At 66.0% G+C, this 19,307-nt stretch overlaps 1 protein-coding gene across 1 annotated transcript in view; it reads right to left on the bottom strand.

The window, feature by feature from the left end:
* The window catches only part of JPH3 (junctophilin 3), a 57,504-nt gene extending 43,213 nt beyond the window's left edge, over nt 1–14,291 (bottom strand). Inside the window, exon 1 of the mRNA XM_070061888.2 lies at nt 13,726–14,291. Within this exon, the coding sequence (XP_069917989.2) occupies nt 13,726–14,107 (382 nt within the window). The 5' untranslated portion in view covers nt 14,108–14,291. The remainder of the gene's footprint in view (nt 1–13,725) is intronic.
* Nucleotides 14,292–19,307: the final 5,016 nt, after the last annotated feature.

The raw sequence follows: 19,307 nt of genomic DNA, 5'->3' as shown, positions 1-19,307 counted from the left end.
GAGACGAGACCCCCCCCCCCCCGCCCTGCAGAACCAGCGAGTGCCCGCAGAGCAGCAGGGAGCTGGCTGAAGCAAGGCTGCAGGCAGGGCTGGAAGACAAACCCAAGAACCTGGAGCGCGGTGCCCCCGGTACTGAGCCGGCGCCGGGCGGTGTGGTTTCCCGACGGCACACGGGGCTCTGAGAGCCAAGGCCACACATACCTCTTCCCCACTCGGCCACCTGCAGAGCTCGGCACAGCCACGGGCGCTGTCTCGCCTCCCTGACACAGAGGCAGGCTGACAGGGCACGCCCAGGGCAGTCTACGAGGGCTGGTGGCCCCACACTGTCCCCTCCCACACTCCCTGGCCGCCCGCGATCTTCCCAACCTCACCCAGGGGGGCACAAGCCCCGCAGACTTGCCCACAGATCACAGCGCGACCTGTGAGTTAAGGGCTTCTGTGGGCCACTGGCCCGGTTCCCACCTGACCCCAGCAGATACGGCTCCGCTGTCACCCATTTTAGGGATGCACACACTGAGGCACAACCTGATGTGCTAGCACCCACAGCAGGTGTGTGATTTCACAGCCCACGGAAACTCCGAGCAGGGGAAGCAGACTCCGGCTCCGGTCTGGCATCCCCCGCGGGGCCCTCACTCACGCGCCCGGGATGCAGAGGCACACTGGCAGGAGGGCTCACCGGAACAAAGGCACCCAGTCGGCGGCTCGGGGCTCCCTCGCCGCACGCCGTCCTGTCCTGGGGCAGGGGAGCCGCTGGGCGGCTCAGGTGTGCAGGACCTGGGCGTCCGGCCGGCTTCCGGGTCCCGGCCCCTTGCACGTCCAGCCAGGCCTTGTGAGCACACGTCCCGGACTTCTCCTCAGCTGCCCCGCTCCTCCCACCACCACCTCCCGCTGGTTCTCACTGTGGGCGAGGAAGGGGGGCGGGGCAGGGGGAGGCCAGGATGGGGCAGCCCCAGCCCTGCCCTTCCTGGATCCACACTGCCTGCCCCTGTGCATTCTGGGAACACGTCTGTGGCAAATGCTTTGCGCCCAGCTCGAGGGGCTCACGCCTGCCTGAGGGCGGCCTTTGAGGCACAGGAGGCGGGGACGGCAGGTTGCCTGCATTACTCCCCGGTGCTGCTGGTCTACACCCATGCAGAGACAGCCCCCGGGGGCGGGCACCTCTCCAAGGAGAAGCCCCTTGGCCACAGCAGGCAGAAGTGGGCAGGTCTGAGCTCAGGTCCTGCTCCCTGGCTGCCTGGCCGTGACCCTGGGCAGAGTTGCAGACCTACAACATGCGGATGGGAATGGTTTCCCTCCAAGCTCCAGAGCCGAGCCCAGGGATGAAGAGCCGGGCGGCCGGAGCCAGGCTGCCCGCCCCTCGCTGCCGTCAGACGAGCTGCCAGGCCTCCGTCTCTCCTGAAACATGGGACGATGACAGCATCTGCTTGGGGCGGGGTCACTGTGTGGCACAGACGGACCCCTGCCTGCAAAGCACGTGGCTGACGCCCGCACATAGTTCACCTGCCAGTTAGGGGCCTGGCTGGGGCGCTGGGTTGTGGCTGCCTGAAACTGGCTGAAAGGCAGGTTCTCGACCTCACCCTGGCCCCTCAGGGAGGCCGATGCCCCTCCAGGCTAGGACCACGGCTCTCGGGCAGAGCAGAGCCTCCCCCAGGACCACCTGGGGAACTCAGCGTGTGAGCTCCTGACACCACCCAGCCCGGACACTGCCCTGGGCTGCGGGAGGCCTGGGCACCCGGGGCCTTAGAAGCTCCCCGGGGGCTGTTGCTCTGGCATAGCGGTTAAAGCCGCCGCATCCCATATGGGCGCCGGTTCGAGTCCCGGCTGCTCCACTTCTGATCCAGCTCTCTGCTGTGGCCTGGAAAGCAGTAGAAGGTGGCCCAAGTCCTTGGGCCCCTGCACTCACGTGGGAGACCCGGAAGAAGCTCCTGGCTCCTGGCTTCAGATTGGCGCAGCTCCGGCCATTGCAGCCAATTGGAGAGTGAAAAAGAGGATGGAAGACCTTTCTGTCTGTCTGTCTGTCTCTCTCTCTCTCTCTCTCTCAATTCTTGGAAATAAATAGACCTTTTAAAAACAAGAACCCCGTCTGCACCTGTGCCCCAGAGCCCTCACGGGGGCCGACCGAACGCCCACCCCTGGTGTTGGGGACAGCCGGGGGGTGGGGCGCGGGCTCGGAAGAGAGCAGGAGCGGCTCAGCCAGACCAGGAAGCAGCTGGGCAGCCCCGGGCTGGGGGCGGTGGGCACGGGCTGGGTTTCGTACGGAGATTCTGAGAACCTTCTGAAGTCCACGTGGTGGCGGCTGCACAGCCCCAGGAGCCACTGAATCGGACGCTTTTGGGGGGGGGTGACCGCGTGGATACACATCAACACAGCTTGTGTGTGTGCGTGTTTGTCAGATACCGGAGCCCCTTCCCAACAGGGCTGCAGGGGCAGCTCTAGCCCGGGCCTCCCCTGCGTCTGCCTGGGGAGGGGAGTGGGGGTCCCCATCCTGCTGCTGACGTCACAGGTACACTGTCCACACCGAGAGCCCCGTCAATGACCACACTCCTCCGTCCCACTGCGGGGGGCTCTGGCAGGATGTGGGTTTCCCAGAAAGCTTTGCTCTTCCCCGAACCTCCAAAGAATGCCCCAAAGTCTGCCCAGAAGGGCCATGCAGTGGGGCAGGCCATGGCCCACGGAGCTCCTGTGCCCAAGGGGGAGGGGCAGGGGCCCCCACCTGGGCTCTGGGGACTCCGAGGGCTCCGTGACAGACTCAGTGTGGTGGGAGACATCCACTAACTGCTACCTGAAACCCAGCATTCCTTAAACTAGAGCAGGTGTCAGCGCTGTGGTCACTGTGGGAGCAGCAGGTGCAGCACGGTGCACGCAGGCGTCCCGTGGCACAGCCACAGTCCTGGGCCAGATGAACCCCAGGCCCACCCAGCTGGACGTGAGCGGGTGGAGGTAGAGCAGACGAAGGGCTGCGGCGCCCACACCCCCACACCGGCCCCTGCGGCCCCTTGGACGCTGGCGCCAGGCTCCTGCCCAGCCTGGAGCAGGAGACATCCCAGGATGCCGAGGCCACGGCCTGGAGAGATGCCCAGGGCACCCAAGGGTGCAAAATGCACACAGTGCAGCCCCTGCTAGGGCGCAAATGTGCAGACGGCAGCCTGAACGCACGGGGGGAGAGGGAAGGGAGCCGCTGTGGCCCCGACCCCTCCCACTCAGACTCCCCTCTCCCCCTCCCATCCCACTCCGTCTCCCACCCCTTCCCTGTCTTCCAGCTCCCCCGCTCTCTCGGTTTCAGCCCGCCCCTGTAAGCACCTCGCGGTCACTGGCACCTGGCAGCTGACCCCTCTGAGGTCCCCAGGGGTGCACAGCCCAGCCACACCCGCTGAGCCCTGCGGTGTGGACACAGCCCCGGGCAGGGACCCCAGGCTCCCGCTGCCGCTGCCGGCCGGCCGAGCTGCAGGTGATGAAGGCATGGCTCCCTCCAGGCCGGGCTGGCAGCTGGGCGTTCCCTGGAGGCTTTGCCTCCCGGCTTTTGTTTGCAGGTGAGATCAGCGTGTTCAGGGTGCCGTGGCCAAAGACCTGGCTCTCGCTTTCTAACAGCTGGACTGGTCTGTGTACCCCAGGGGGTGAAGCGGAGGGTCTTGGGGTCTGGCCCCTTCACGCACCCCTGTGCTCCTGTGCCCCGGTGACCCGGCTTCTCCTAAAGTCTGGAGGGAACCCTGGTTTCTCCTCCATCCACCCAATCTCACCTGTCTCCACCCAGATGTCACCCCCAGAAGGTTCCCTCAGGCCCCAGCCACACCCCTGCTCTCTCCGGCCCCCTCCTCGCCCCATCAGATCAGCTGGACAAGGAAGCCGGGCTGATGGACACAGTCCCCGGCAAGTCCAACAGCATCACAAGGCCCTCGGCCCTCTGCCAGCCTGTGGCCGGCACACAGTCGGTGCTCAATAGAAGACCTATGTGGGCCCGCCTCTCCCCAGGCCTCCTGCTGTCCTCTGAAAGCAGTGACCACAGCCTCCTCAGGAGTAGCAGGACAGGGATGCTGAGCCCAGCCTCCTCGAACAGGTGGCAGCCACCTGGCTCCAGCTGGCCTGCACTCAGTGAGCACCCACTGGGTGCCCTGGGGGCAGGAGAAAGGTGAGCACCCGCCGTGGTCTCCCAGCCCAGAAAAGCTCACAGCTCAGCAACAAGACGACAAAGGACCCCGCTGTTAGGTGGCAGAGGTCCGAGCGACGTTGCTGCGGAGGAGAGATGCACACAGCCAGCAAAGACGGGGGTCGGCAGCAGGGGGTGCAAGGGCTCGGAGAACCGGCACTCACAACCGCCAGGGAGCAGAAAACGACACAGCCGCCATGGACAGCGGCCTGCTGGGTCCCCAGAGGTGACACAGGGTCCCCGCCTGACCTGGCAATTCCACCCAGTGTCCCCGGGGGGGGGGGGGCTGCGTGCAGATGCTCCCAGCGCACCGCCTGCACCGCCGACACGCCCATCAGCAGGCGAGTGGATAACAAGCCCGGTCCAGCCACACGGCCGGGTATTACTCAGCCACAAGGAGGAAGCTCCGGTCCAAGCTGCTGCGGACCGACCCGGGAGCGGCGCCGAGCGCCACAACAGGCCCCGCGTTCGCTGACTCTGCCCGGGAGATGTCCGCAGTGGGGAGAGGCAGAGAGGAGACGGGGGCGGGGGGGCGGCGTGGGCTGGGGCGGCCGGGTCGGGCAGCGGCTGGAACGCCGGGCTTCTCTCTGGGGTGGTCAGATGGCTGCATTTAGATCGGGCGATGGCGCGCAACTCTGGAAGCATCCGGAAGACCACTGAACTTACACCTCAATGAAGGTGCTTCATGGTCTGTGAACTGTACTCCCCAGAGATAAATGTCACCCCCATGCCACCCGTCACCTCCCAGGGAGCAGGCCCGACACAGACGCAGAGTGGGGAGTGAAAGTGTGGCAACCAGGGCTGCGGTGACTGGAACCCTCGCAGCGCCAGGCACCGGAGCGGGAGCGGGAGGACGGCCGGCACCAGCAAGTGCAGAGTCCCTGGCCTGCAGGGCACCGCCGGCTCCCCTGGCTGCCCACAGCCTGCCCATCGGGCACCTGTGCAGCGTCTCCAGCCCTGCCCTCCCTGGCCACACTGTGCAGCCCTCGGGCTCCTCTGGGCTCTGTCCTGGCTGCTCACACCAAACACAGCCCCAGCGCAACTCGGGCCCTGCACCTGCTCCTCCTCTGTCAGATGAGACCCCAGCACCAGCCCCAAAGCCAGGACTCTGCCCTCCCTCTCGGCTCATCCGCAACCCTCAGAACAGATCCCTCCCGCCTCCACTGCCCGGCAGATCCACCACCATCTCTTCACCTGGCCTCTGCCCCAACCCACAGCCGCTCGGGCCCCGCTTCCTTGCCCTCCCAGCAGCCAGAGCAGCCACCCTGCGGGCCAGCGACGGGCTCCTGGGCATTTGCCCCACAGAGACGCAGGCTCACGGCCACCCAGCACCTGGCACAGGGCAGCTCACAGCACCCCATTCAGAAAAGCACGCCCGCGGGAACCCCCCGAGAGGTCCTTGCACACCGCGAATGACTCGGCAATGAAAAGACCGACACGGAGGCACAGACCGCCGAGGAGTCTGCACAGAACCGGGATGGGTGAGCACAGCCACGCCCCGAAGACCACGCGCCTGTGAGCCACCCACAGAGCACCCCCGACGGGACAAACGCAGAACTGGGCGCAGCTCGGCCGCGCCGGGCTCGGGGAGTCGGCACGGCTAGCAGAAAGGCAATGGGAGGGGGCCTCAGGGACCGGTGCCGCATGCCCCGTTCGTGTCCGTGTCAGCATCATGGCACCCGGGTGACGCCTTCACCCCCACTGGCAGTCTCTCGTGGCTGCCGGGGCATCTACAGCGATCTCAAAAGTTGCCATCTGGGACTCCGGACGCCTGGTTTGAGTCCTGGCGACTCCACTTCCAACTCAGCCTCCTGCTGGCGTGCACCCTGGGAGGCAGCGCGTGATGGCGCCAGCGCCTGGGTCCCTGCTACCCACGTGGGAGACCTGGCCGGAGTTCCTGGCTCCTGGCTTCAGCCAGGCTCAGCCCCGGCTATTGCAGGCGTCCAGGGAGCAACCAGCAAAACGAGAGATCTCTGTCTCTCTCTCTCTGCCACTCCGCCTTTCAAATGAATAAAAACAAATAACAAAGTCTTTAAAAAACCCAAAAAGAGAATCCCAAGGCCAGGCTGCCCCCAGACCACCTGGAGCAGCACGCTGGGCAGAGCAGTCACCGGACGGTGCCCTGCACCTCCCCCATGCAGGGACCACGGGCGTCTCGCAGATTCCAACCTGGGGTCTGCGGGGGTGGGGAGCTAAGAGCCTCATTTCCACGTTCTGGGTGGGCAGGATCGGATCTGGGGACCCTAAGGTGTGGCTGGGATCGGCAGGCGGCAGCACCAGAAACTGGTCAGAAACATTGACACCTGGAAGCTGAGGGGCGGGGCCAGCTCCGTCCTGACACACCCGTCGGGGAAGCAGGGGCCCAGCGCTAGCCAGAGACTGCACAGGCCCAAGGGCTGCTCCGGCAGGGTGACTCCTGCACCAGGGAGCCCTGCCTGGCTCTGACACCTGTGACATTCTTGGGGGAGGAGAGGATTACTGCATGTGTCCAGAAGGAAAACTGGTAACAGGAAAACTGAGGCCGAGGGTGAAGACGCCTCCTACAAGGGGAGAAACAGTCTGGGGATGCCAGTCACCCTGCCTCCCCTCCCAGACTCAACTCTCCCCTCCAGGACGCAGCGTGTCCCTCCCCTCCCTGGAGCCCTCGCCCGCCTGACCGTGGAAGGCGCGGGGGCCGACCAGAGGACACCGACTCAGATCTGCGTCTCCCACCCGTCCCCGTCCAGGCTGTGTAATTCCTTTCGGTGGAAACTGTGCCTCCCGTGTCTTGGACTTTATCTGCTGTGTCTGTTTCTCCCGGTCTTCCTCGTGACTGGAAGCCACAGCAACGCTCGCCGGGCTCGTCCCAAGCGCCCCCGTGCTGTGCCTGAACTCTGGCCACTGCGAGTCGAGCCAGGGAAATCATAGCAGCATAGACGGGCGAGAGGCCCCCGCCTCCTGGCGTGTCCTTCCCGGCTCTGCAGTGGACGCCACTCATTAAGACGTGGTCCCCATATGACCCCGTGTCCCGCCTGCTTCACAGCAGGGCACCCCGGCAGCCTGCAGCTCATTCACCACCACCCGCCGTGCTCAGGGAAGACCTGGCTGTCCCTTCCAGCAACAGTAAAGCTGACCGGGGAGTGACCACACAGCCGCTTCACAGACATCGAAGCTGAGGCCGGCTGTGGACAGGAGGGTCTCGGGGAGGCACCGCCCTTTAACTACGTCCAGTGTGACATTCTCACCGTGATGGGATGTGTGAAATGACAGTAGGAAGTGGAACCGCCAAACCCCACCGCGCATGTCTGCAGGACGCATCCAACCACAGGTACCCACTGAGTGACCCCACTCACCGAGCGCCAGCCTGCTGCAGTCCCCGGGCACACAGCAAGGACCAGCAGACACGCGCACCCTCCCGTCCGAGTGGCATCCAGCCGAGCGCACAGGATGATGGAACGTTCTAGCTCTGTGCTGTCCAATGTGGCAGCCGCGAATCACCCAAGGATATCGAGCGATGGAAGGTGGGTGGTGCAGCCAACCAGCTGACTTTTTTTTTATTTGACAGACAGAGTTAGACAGCGAGGGAGAGAGACAAAGAGAAAGGTCTTCCTTCATTTGGTTCACCCCACAAATGGCCGCTACGGCCGGAGCCACACCGATCCGAAGCCAGGAGCCAGGTGCTTCTTCCTGGTCTCCCATGCGGGTGCAGGCGCCCAAGCAGCTGGCTTCTACACTGCATTGCATTTAATGAACTTTAACCTAAACAGCCAAGTGGCCACTGTGCTGGGAAAGGCTGGACCAGATGAGAAGTCCACTGATGCCAACGTAGAGACTAGAGGGATGGGCCGGGATCAAGGCGCAGCAGGTTAAGCTGTTGCCCGTGACTCCAGCATCCCGTAGGAGTGCTGTTCAAGTCCTGGCTGCTCCACTTTTGATCCAGCTCCTTGCTAATGCTCCTAGAAAAGCAGAGGAGAATGTCCCAAGTGCTTGGGCCCCTGCCACCCACAAGAGACCCTGGTGGAGCTCTCGGCTCCTGTCTGGCCTGGACCAGCCCTAGCCATTGATGCCATCTGGGGAGTGAACCAGCAGATGGAGGATACAGCGAAATCTTTCTCCCCCTCTGTCTCTAACTCCACCTTTCAAATAAATTTTAAAAAAATCTTAATAAAGAACGGAGGGGAATATCCCCATCTCTGCTCTAGACAAAACCGTTCCTCTGTCTGCCCTCGGTGGGACACAGCCGAGGCACTGCAAACCTCAGACTTCACAGCGACTTCCACAGGTCTTCTAGAACTCCTACCCCGGCCCTGGCCCCGGCCCCGGCCCCCACTCCTACCCCAGCCCCAGCCCCGGCCCCGGCCCCCACTCCTACCCCAGCCCTGGCCCGGCCCCGGCCCCCACTCCTACCCCAGCCCTGGCCCTGGCCCCCACTCCTACCCCAGTCCTGGCCCCGGCCCCGGCCCCCACTCCTACCCCAGCCCTGGCCCGGCCCCGGCCCCCACTCCTACCCTGGCCCCAGCCCGGCCCCAGCCCCCACTCCTACCCTGGCCCCGGCTCCGGCCCCGGCCCCGGCCCCCACTCCTACCCCAGCCCTGGCCCCGGCCCCCAGCCCCGGCCCCGGCCCCCACTCCTACCCCAGCCCTGGCCCCGGCCCCAGCCCCCACTCCTACCCCAGCCCCAGCCCCGGCCCCCACTCCTACCCCAGCCCTGGCCCCGGCCCCCAGCCCCGGCCCCGGCCCCCACTCCTACCCCAGCCCCAGCCCCGGCCCCCACTCCTACCCCAGCCCCAGCCCCGGCCCCAGCCCCCACTCCTACCCCGGCCCTGGCCCCGGCCCCAGCCCCCACTCCTACCCCAGCCCCGGCCCCGGCCCCCACTCCTACCCCAGCCCCAGCCCTGGCCCCGGCCCCGGCCCCCACTCCTACCCCGGCCCTGGCCCCGCCCCCGGCCCCCACTCCTACCCCGGCCCTGGCCCCGCCCCCAGCCCCCACTCCTACCCCAGCCCTGGCCCCGCCCCCAGCCCTCTGCTCTCCGCTGGGAGCTGCTCTCTCAGTGACCAGGAGACAGGGGGTGCCAGCAGGCCTTTCCTTTCCCAGGAACGACTGACGGTCTCGGGGTGGAAACAAGCACCCCAAGTGGTGGTGTTTCCTGGAGCTTGGATCCCACCCACTAACAGAGGGGGCCAGGCAGACGCCTGACGGTGAAGCACTCTGCCGAGCAGGGGTCACAGGCGAGGGCGAGAGGGAGGCACAGTCTGGCTTAAAGAGACCCGATCAGCTGCAGGCTGGCAGCATGTGAGCCAGGCGGGGCCGGGAGTGCTGTCCAAGGTGCTGAAATCCCGCCTCGCCGCTCTCCTGGGTGAAGACAGGAGACGCAGCCCTGGTGCCAAATCCAGGACCCCCACGCAGGGCTCCATCTAACGAGCCAGGAAACCAGCAGCTGAGTTAGTGGCTGGCCCAGAGAGAGGTGGACCACAGTGGGCAATTCACACAACACGCCCCTCTACGTACTCACGAAGTTAACTATCTTTATCATGTGAGGCCACAAAGACCCGGCCACATAAAACCATCAGCCCACAGTTGACAGCTGGCTACACCTAGCGTCTTAGAGGCCTGGGGGAAACAAAACCCTCATGCAAGGGGACCCTGCCCTATGCCAGGGTCCTCAGAGAAGGTGGGTGCAGAGCTCTCTCCCCTGGGGTGGGCGTGTTAACCGCTGGTTCAGGGAGGGCTGCTCGCTCCCCACCAGCTCGCCCCAGGCTCCTCCCACACGAGGGGCGAGTAGGGTGAGGGCATCCCTGCGGCACCTCTTGCTCTACTGTAACCGGTTATCTGCTCTTCCCTTCCAAGCCCCCTGCCAGCGGCTGCCGGGCTGAGCAAACGCTCTGCCTCCGGTTGCCAGGGGCGAACTTCTGCCGCGCCACGGACTGCACCCTCCTCCTAGGCGTTTCCATTTACACAGGTCCACTGCTCCCCCCAGCACCACCAGGACACGGGGCGCAGGCGCTCAGCTGGATGGTGGCACCGGACGAATGGCACGGTGTGTTTAAAACGGAAGCAGAGCCCACAACTGCTCCCCGCACCGCAGGCTGGACAGAGCTGAGGGGTGTGCGAGGCCGGTCTGGCAACTGCACGGGATGTGTCGCCGTGCGGCAGGTGTGTGTCGTGCGCATGTGTGCGCAGGCGCCTGTGCGGCTCTGCAGCCCGCCGTGGGTGTGTGCGATGTGTGTGGGCTGCGGAATCTGGGCCGGTGAGCGGGACCTGCATGTGAGGGGGCGAGGCCGGGGCGTGATGACTCAGTCTTTCGGGGTGTGGGCAGACGCGTGTTGAAGAGGGTGTCTTTGGTCCCCGGGGTTCTGTGTCCAAGCCCTCGGGGGGAAGCACTGACCGGAGATGCACAGCACAGGGGTCCGGGGGTGGGGGTGCAGCCAGAGAGGGACCCAGAGTTTGCACATCTGTGCGTGGATGTGCCTACAACTCCGCTCCCGGAGCCCAGAAGGGAGTAGGAAGTGGGAGAAGCATCTTTGACACCAGGAAGCAAAGACTGGAATTGCTCCCTGGAGCCTGAGCCGGTTCCACCCAGGCTCATCTGAAGGCAGCTTCCGCTTCCCAGGGTGCGAATGGGAGAATGAGGCCGTCAGTCCCGCGGAAGCTTAAGAATGCAGTGCCTCGGCTCACGCACACCCTGGCACCTGCCCGGCACACAGCAGCCGAAACCTCCAGGTATTCTCATCCCCATGATCACCACCGTTTCAAACGAGGCTCACTGAACGTGAGGCTAAGCATGATGGTGGACGACGGCCGGGCTAAGCATGATGGTGGACGACGGCCGGGCTCCCACGTGCTGCGTTCTCCGCCCTCACCTACGTTACCAGGACCGCCAGGCCTTTGTGAAAGTGGGGAGACAGCAGCTCAGGACGAGGTTCCGGAACGTACCCAGGGTCACGACGCGGGCTGACGCCAGGGCCACAGCTCCAAACCTGGCACCCACGCCACACCCCGAGGCCTCATCAACAGACCGGAAGGCTCGGCACACACCAGGAAGCAACTCCTCTGTGCTCCGTGCCCCGGGAGGGTGAGCCGGGGCGGGGGGAGGAGCCCAGACCCCGCTCCGATGCCAGCCGAACGCAGACTCCACTTGCCACCACGCGTTACTCACGCGCGGCTCCGCTTCCCCACGTCAGTGCTGGGAGCCGGGCTGAGGGAACTCGGGAGCCTCACCGATGCCGGCCCAGAACGCCCCTCTCCAGCTAAGGGACAGTCAGACAGGAGTCAGGAACGTGCTTCCTGGGGTGCCCCCCAGGGGACGGGGGAGACGGCCGAGCCCCTGTTCCCCCGGGCCGAATGCCACACCCTGAGGGCTCATGTTCCAAGTCACCTCCTTCCTGAGAGAAGCTGGGAACAATCCAGAAAAGCCCCGGGACATCTGGGCCTGACCGTCCCAGGTCCACGGCGCCATATCGCCCGCCAGCAGAGACCCGTGCTGGAGCCATGCAGGAGCACCTGCCTCCCTGCACCTCCAGGACAGCAGAGGCCCACGGTCCCTCGGGGAAACAGTGACAATCTGTGCACTGCCCCCTGCCCCGGGAGGGGCAGTGCTGAGCCAGGAGGCCTCAGGCAGATGGGGGACCTGGCTCACGTGTCCCCGGCTCACTCGCAAAATGGACCTGACCCGGCGGGATGTGCGGACGACAGTGCCCTGCGAAGAGGAACGTTCCTGGGGCTGGCTGGGGGAGGGGGAAGCAGCCCGAGGGAGTCCATCCATGGAAAGGAACAATGCCCAAGTCCCCACGTCAGGCCCTGGGCTCACGGCTGGCCCCAGAACCAGAGACTCGCTCGCCCTGGCGGACGGCCACACCCCTTCTCCACCATCCGCTTTGCTCCCGGCCGTTCTCCCAGGGCATGGGGGCACCTGGTCACAGTAAGTGCTCAAGCAATATTTTGTGAATGAAGGAAAGAAGTCCTCAGGTCACTAGGAACTCACTCTCACTCTCAAGTGCACACAGACACTGGAGGGGGCTGGGCCTGAGACCCTCCCCTCCCCAGGCCCCCTGTGGGTTCCTAGGCCACGAAGCGGGTGCGCAGGTGCCCGGGCAGGCTCAGTGGGGAGCCCCATGCAGGAGGGCTCTGCAGAGCAGCGAGGCCACAGCCCAGGGGCGCCAACTGGCCCAGCTGGGAGCGCCAGGCTGCTTGCTCGCCCGCCTCGGCCACCCACAGCTGCTGCCTGGGCCTCGCTGTGCCTGCATGTGCGAGCACACGCACACACACACACACACACACACGCACATACACGCGCGCGCGCACGCACAGGCCCACGCCTGCATCCCAGGCAGGGCCTTCTGCTGCGCCTGGCCCTGCACCCCGGGGTGAGGGAAGCTCCGAGAGACAACGGCAGCAGAGAAGAGGCCGCCTGGGACCGGGGCTGGGCACGGCTCTGACAGGCAGGAGCATTATATAATTAACTGCCCCAGACTCCGCCTCCGCTCTGGGCAATAACAAACCTGCCTTCAGTTGCATAAGCCAAAATAATAATTAGTGTGTGGCCCTCCGTCACTCGGCGTGGCCGGGCAGCAGGTGCTCGGTGCTCCCCACCCCAGGCTCCGAGGCAGCCAACAGGCAGGGCGGCCGCATGCACGCCCAGGATCTCGCGGCTTGGCGGTGGCAGCACAGGCCATGGCCGCGCTCACTGCCTTCCCGGGCACCCGTGCCTGAGAAAGAGCCGGAGGGAGGCAGCGCTCCGGAATGGGGGAGGGACATCTGGGAGGCGGGATGGTGTGGGGTCTGGCTTCCAGGAACAGACTGCTCCCCGGAGGCAGACGCGGGGCTGGCAGGAGCGCAGGCTGGGGTGTCCAGACACCAGGGCAGCTGCAGAGCCGCCAGAGGCTCCCGGCCTGGAAACCCTCTCCCGCAGGCGGCTCCCTGGCTTCCGGCACCAGGCTCTGCCCGGAATGTGGAGGCATCTCCCAGCTGAGGCACAGCGCGCGGTCCCCTCAACAGGGAACATGATTCAGCCGCTGAAAGGCGAGATCCCTGGGCTCGGCTACACAGATGGGCCTCCCCTCCCCCGGCAGCTCCGGTCCAACCACCTGGAAGTTTACTGCCTTGCTGTTTGGGCTGGGATTGGCACCCCCCGCCGCTCCCTTCTCATTGGCTTGGGTTGATTCAGGGCTGAGGGCGGCCCCGGGGCGGCAGGAAAACAAGCAGCAGCCTGGGGCCTGACCCCCCCACACACACCAAGGGGCAACGTCAGCAGGGGAGGGGGCCCTCGCGCAGCCCCCCGCCCCCGGCCCAGCCTTCGGTGGAGCCCAGGGGCGGCCAGGCCCCAGCGGGCCTTCCGCAGGGCTCCGGCCTGCTGCTGGATGATGCACCCTAGCCACGGCTCAGCTCCCAGCCCCAGGCCAGCTTCCGTGCACCCAGCACCTGGCCGTTGGCCCGGGGGCACTGCCCCCCACCCGGCGTAGGGGCAACCTGTAGCCAAGGGCCGCCAAGCCCTCGGGAACCCCGAGGGTGGGTGTATGCGCAGGGTGCAGCTCAACTTCCACGGAGACCAGCAGAAGGGCCAAGCCCCGCACACCGCGCCCTCCCCCAGCCCCCGCAGCACCCACCTCCATCCGAGTAGGTCTCCGTCCCGTAGCCATCCTGCAGCCCGTTGCTCCAGGTCCCTTCGTACTTGGCTCCGTTGCCCGTGCACTCCCGCACCCCGTAGCGCCCCTTAAACCCGTGCGTCCACTCGCCCTTGTACACCCACTTCCCCTTGCTCTCCACGCCGACGCCGTGGCGCTTGCCCTGCGCCCAGGTGCCCTGGTACGTGTTGCCGCTGGGCCAGGTGTAGACGCCAAGCACCTCGAAGCCGTGGCTCCACGAGCCGGTGTATTCGCCTTGGCCCTTCGGGCCGGTGCAGACGCCATGGCCGTGCGCCTTGCCGTCCTCCCAGCCTCCGCAGTAGGACCCTCCATCGTCAAAATTAAACCTACCCCCACTGGACATGCATGAAACTCGGTCCGCGGAGCCGCACGCGGTGAAAAAGCCCGAGGCGAGCCCCAGCCCGGAGTCTCGGCCGCCGCTTTGTGCTGCGACCCGGCGTGGGGGAGGCGCGGCGAGCGGACGCGCGGCGGCCGCGGCGCGGGCTCCGGCGGGCTCTAAGTCACCGGGGGCGACGCTCCCCGAGCTGCGCCGCGGAGCCCGGCCGGCGTCTCGCGCTCCCGCTGGAGCCGGGACCGGAGGCGGGGGAGGGGCGGCGGGCGGCGCAGGGAGGGGGCAGGAGCGCCGCGGCCGTGCCCGCGGCTCTGCTCAGCGCCAGGGCCCCGCGCCCGCGGGCCGCGGGGAGGGCGCGGGCTCAGGCCCGGGCCGCGGCCCCCCACCTGCGGCTGCCGCGCTGCGGGCGCCGGGGGGCGGCGGCGGGGCCCGCGCGCGGCGGCGGCGGCGGCGGCGGCACGGGCGGCGGCACGGACGGTGGCGCGGGCGGCTGCACCATGTCGGGGGCCGCGGCCGGGCGCGGGGCGCGGCGGCAGCAGCAATGCGGCGGGCCCGGGCGGCGGCGGCGGCGGCGGCGGCGACGACGGCGGCGGCGGCGGCGGCGGCGGCGGCGTGCGCTCGGGGCCCGGCTCGCGCGCTCCGGCCGGCTCGCGCGCGCCCGGCCCGCCCGCGCGCCCCCGGCCCGGCCCCCGGCCCCCCGCGCGCGCACGGCCCGGAGAGGGGCGCTGCCCGGCCGGGCCTAGGGCGCGGCGCGCCGGCGGGGGCCGCGGGGCGCCCCGCCCTCCGCAGCCCCCACCCTCCGGCTTGTTCTCTGAGTCCCCAGGGGCGCCGTGGGCCTGGAATCAGGGGTCCAGCCGGGGCGCCCCAGCCTTGCTTTCCCGGGACTTAGATTTAAAGGGACAGGAACTGCGTAACCCAGGGCGCTCTGTGCGCCCTACGGGGAGCCGGGAGGTGGAGTCGGGCTGCCTGGGGAGCCCCTGCCCCGGGCCTCCCCCGCGCATCGCCGCTCCTCGGGGCTCCCGTCCGCGCCGCCTGCCCCTGACCGGACTCGCTGCAGAGGCTAGTTGCAGACACAGGTGGTTTTTCGCCGAGACAAACGACCCAAGCCTCTTCCTCCCGGGCAGCTGCGGCCCCAGTGTGGTGGCAGAGGGGCGCTCGCCTCGGAAAAATGTGTATTTGGCGAATCCCGCCCTCTCCCCCGTAAATTAAGCGCAAGCGGGGCTACCCCGAAGTCACCCGAATTCCGTGCGCCCTGCGCCCTGGCCAACAGGTACACCGCCCTGGCTCCAAGGCGGTCGCGCTCTGAGGGGGGCCGCGTCTGTGCACACGCTCCCCTCCCCCTCAAGATGGTGTCTGAGTGTTGGATCCGGGCGTCCTGGGACCGATTTAAAATGCATTTCCTGCACCGTAAGTGCGCAGGCAAAAGCCCGTGTGCCTGGCTCTCCCGGAATGTGTGCGGCAAACGGCCGCAGCCGGGCGCAACGGGCTGCGGATGGGTGGCCGCTGCGGGGTCCCGCCTGGCGGGAGGGTAGACGCCGCGAGCCAGGCCAGCAAGCCCAGAGGGAGGCCGGAAGAGCCGCAGTGTGCAGCCTCCAGGTGGCCAGGGGCCCTGCCCCCGGGGATCCCTGCGGCTCCAGCCGGCTCAGGGTCTGGCGCAGGAACCCGGGTCCCTCTTGCCTTGGACGCCAACGCGCCCCGCCCCCGCGCCCGGAGCACCTCCAGCCAGACCCCAGACCGCCTAGTGCGGTTACGATGACCGCGCCCCTGCGCGCCCCTGCCAGCCAGGCCACTCCTCCACCTGCCCTGGGGCTGGCATCTTGGACTGGGCTGGAGTTGCCACATCGCTCCCTAGGACACCTGGAGCGAGTCACCTGTCGCGCTGCGGCGGGCCTGGGTCTGTGGTCCTCCACTTCCGGGGCCGCACGTGGTATTTCCGAACATGTTTTGGGTTACTCTGTGCAAGTGGGTACAGAATAGCGTCTGGGGGCTGTTTGGCATACATGGAAACGGCCTGAGTGCAGACATCCCCCCGGGTCCAGGCCGGTCCAGTCGGGTCTCAGGCCCGGCTCCAGCGAGCCCGGGATAATTCGATAGCAGTTCCCATGCGGCTGCGTGAGGAGGCAGGGGCCCGGGCACCCGCGGCCGGCAGGCACTGGGGAGTGGAAGGGGCTGCTTCTGCTTTGGGTTCTGAGATGAGGAACTCCTGCGTGGAGACAGCCAGCCTCGGCGGCCCCCAGCGCCGTGCAGTGGGCGTGGCCACCTCCTCGTGCAGCCTGCAATTTCTTTCTGCCATTTTCCTTCCAAGCCTTTTGCTGATTCAGCAGCCCTTCCGCACACGAGCCGCGGATGGCTGGAAACGTGATGGGCTCCCAGCAGTGGCCGGTCAGGTCCTCGTCCTCCGGCCAGGGCAAGCCGCTCGCCCTTTGATGCGACGCCCCTGCCCTGCCTCCCGCGGCCACAGTGACTCCCTGCGCCCTCGCAAAGGCAGACATCAGCGGCGTTTGGGAATCATTCTACCGTGAAGTAGGGCTGGTAGCATCGATTTACAAACAAAAACCAGGGGCAGTCAGGGGTGCAGGAGAACTCGCTGTAGCCCATGAGCCGCCTCTGAGGCCTGGGAGCCGGCGCTGGGCGGCCTGGGTCCTCCCCCGGTGATGTGGCTTTGTAGCCTCTCCTCTACCCGCTGCAGAGCCCCTGCCGAGGGCCCGGGCTGGGCAGGACTGGAGCCCAGGTCCATGGGCCCCTGCTGGCCTCGGGCGTTGGCTGTTGGCGTTGCTTGGCCTCTTTTCCATGACTGGGAAGTTTTCCGGATTCGGCTCTGGGGAGGGCTCCTGACTTCACCATATCATGGAAGCCCCTTTCCCTCTCCTTGAGAGAAGCCCACTGCAGGGGCCGGCGCCGTGGCGCAGCAGGTAAAGCCGTCGCCTGCAGTGCCAGCATCCCATATGGGCGCCTGTTTGAGTTCTGGCTGCTCCACTTCTGATCCAGCTCTCGGCTAAGGCCCAAGTCCTTGGACCCCTGCACCCACGTGGGAGACCTGGCTCCTGGCTTCAGACCGGCCTAGCTCCAGCCATTGCAGCCATCTGGGGAGTGAATCAGCAGACGGAAGACCTCTCCCTCTCTCCCTGTAACTCAGCCTTACCTTACAAATAAATAAATCTTAAAAAGCAGAAAAGCCAGCCGCAGTTCACGGCAATCAGCGCTCACCCTCTCGCCCGTGCCTCTTCACCACAACTCTGCGAGCTTTCTCGGCAACACTTGCCGTCACGGGTGCCATCACCGTCGAGAGGGAGGCCCTGTGGGCCCTGGCCCTGGATCTGGGCTGGCTTTCCGCATAGCAGAAGTGACGAGTGTGACGCCCAGCTGAGCTCACAGGCAGCAGCGGACTTGGGATGCCGCAGCTCGGGCAGAGTCGCCGTGCCGTGTAGAAGCCCCATCCTACGGACAGGAATGGGCCTGCAGCCCACAGCCCCAGCTGGACTCCGCGGCAGTGGCCGGCTCCCTCTGAGATCCTCCAGCCCCTGAAGTGACGGCACGTGGAGCCCACACGAGCCTTCCCCTCACGTCTGGCCATACTTTCAACCTCTGAACAAGGAAGTCCAGGCTCGAGGTTCCGGCGAGGGCTCTCCGCTGTTGCAGATGGCCGCCGCCTTGCGGTGTCGGGCCCACACCTCCCTCTTTCCCTGAGCCCTGCGGCCAGCGCCCCGCCCCCCCTCCCCCCCCAGCTCCTGTTCTCCACGGACCTCGCTGCTGCAGTCTGCGCTTTCTGTGCTGAAAGTCACTGCCCTGGACTCCCGGGGGAGAGGTGGGGCTTGTGTCAGAGGACCCAGTGAGCTGGGCGGCGGTGGGAGCCTGCCCTGCGGAGCGGGGAGAGGACGCGGCTGGCGTCCTAGAGCAAGCCCAGGAAGCAGATTCCGAGCCAGACATTGCTGTGTGGGTTCTGTCAGTGGGGCATCCAATTCGAGGCTGAAGATGGAGAGAGTGAAAAAAATGGCAGGCGTGTTTTACTCCCTTATTTACCAAGAGCTACCCATGCCTGCAGGGGCACCGGCGTGGGTCATGCAACACGTGTCCGCGTAGCACAGACGGCCATGAAAAGAGAGGTGGAGGAAGCACAGTGGGGGGCACTGCAGAAATGACGGGGCGGGTCCACTAGCGGGGACAAGACTGGTGCTCATTATGGTGATGGTGGTAGTGCTGATGGTGGTGATGGTGATGGTGGTGGTGGTGATGGTGGTGATGATGAGGGTGGTGATGGTGGTGGTGGTGGTGGTGGTGGTGGTGTGGTGGTGATGGTAATGGTGGTGGTGATGGTGGTGATGGTGGTGATGGTGATGGTGGTGGTGCTGGTGGTGATGGTGGTGGTGGTGATGGTGGTGGTGGTGGTGATGGTAATGGTGGTGGTGATGGTGGTGATGGTGGTGATGGTGATGGTGGTGGTGCTGGTGGTGATGGTGGTGGTGGTGATGGTGGTGGTGGTGGTGGTGGTAATGGTGGTGGTGGTGGTGATGGTGATGGTGGTGGTGGTGATGGTAGTGATGGTGATGGTGGTGATGATGAGGGTGGTGATGGTGGTGGTGGTGGTGGTGGTGGTGATGGTGGTGATGGTGGTGATGGTGGTGGTGGTGATGGTGATGGTGGTGATGGTGATGGTGGTGATGGTGGTGGTGATGGTAGTGATGGTGATGGTGGTGGTGATGGTGGTGATGGTGATGGTGGTGGTGGTGGTGGTGGTGATGGTGATGATGGTGATGGTGGTGGTGGTGATGGTGATGATGGTGATGGTGATGATGAGGGTGGTGATGGTGGTGGTGGTGGTGATGGTGGTGATGGTGGTGATGGTGGTGGTGGTGATGGTGGTGGCGGTGATGGTGGTGGTGGTGGTGCTGATGGTGGTGGTGAATGCCATGGTTTGGCTGTGATCTTTGTCCTTGAACCTCATGCAGGAGGTGAATCACCACAGTGTTGTCTTACTGATATTAAGAGGGTGAAAGCTTAGTGTGACTGCGGCACTAGAGGGGCTTAGATTGGGGAAGTCGAGTGGGTCCCCCGTGACTGAATCCTAGTGGCTAATGAGGACAGGCAGAGACAGCTCCCGGAGATGTGGGCAGCTGTCACGCTGTGACCGTCTCCTGGGTGTGCACCCCACTGTTTGCACTTCCAACCTCCAAACAAGCCCCCTTCCTCCAGGAAGTTTTCCTGCCTCAGGCAT

The sequence above is a fragment of the Oryctolagus cuniculus genome, chromosome 18 (genome assembly GCF_051225735.1).
Source record: "Oryctolagus cuniculus isolate XC-2025 breed Fujian yellow rabbit chromosome 18, ASM5122573v1, whole genome shotgun sequence".
Taxonomy (NCBI): domain Eukaryota; kingdom Metazoa; phylum Chordata; class Mammalia; order Lagomorpha; family Leporidae; genus Oryctolagus; species Oryctolagus cuniculus.
Note: the sequence above shows the minus strand (reverse complement) of the source record. Positions and strands in the feature narration are given on the sequence as shown.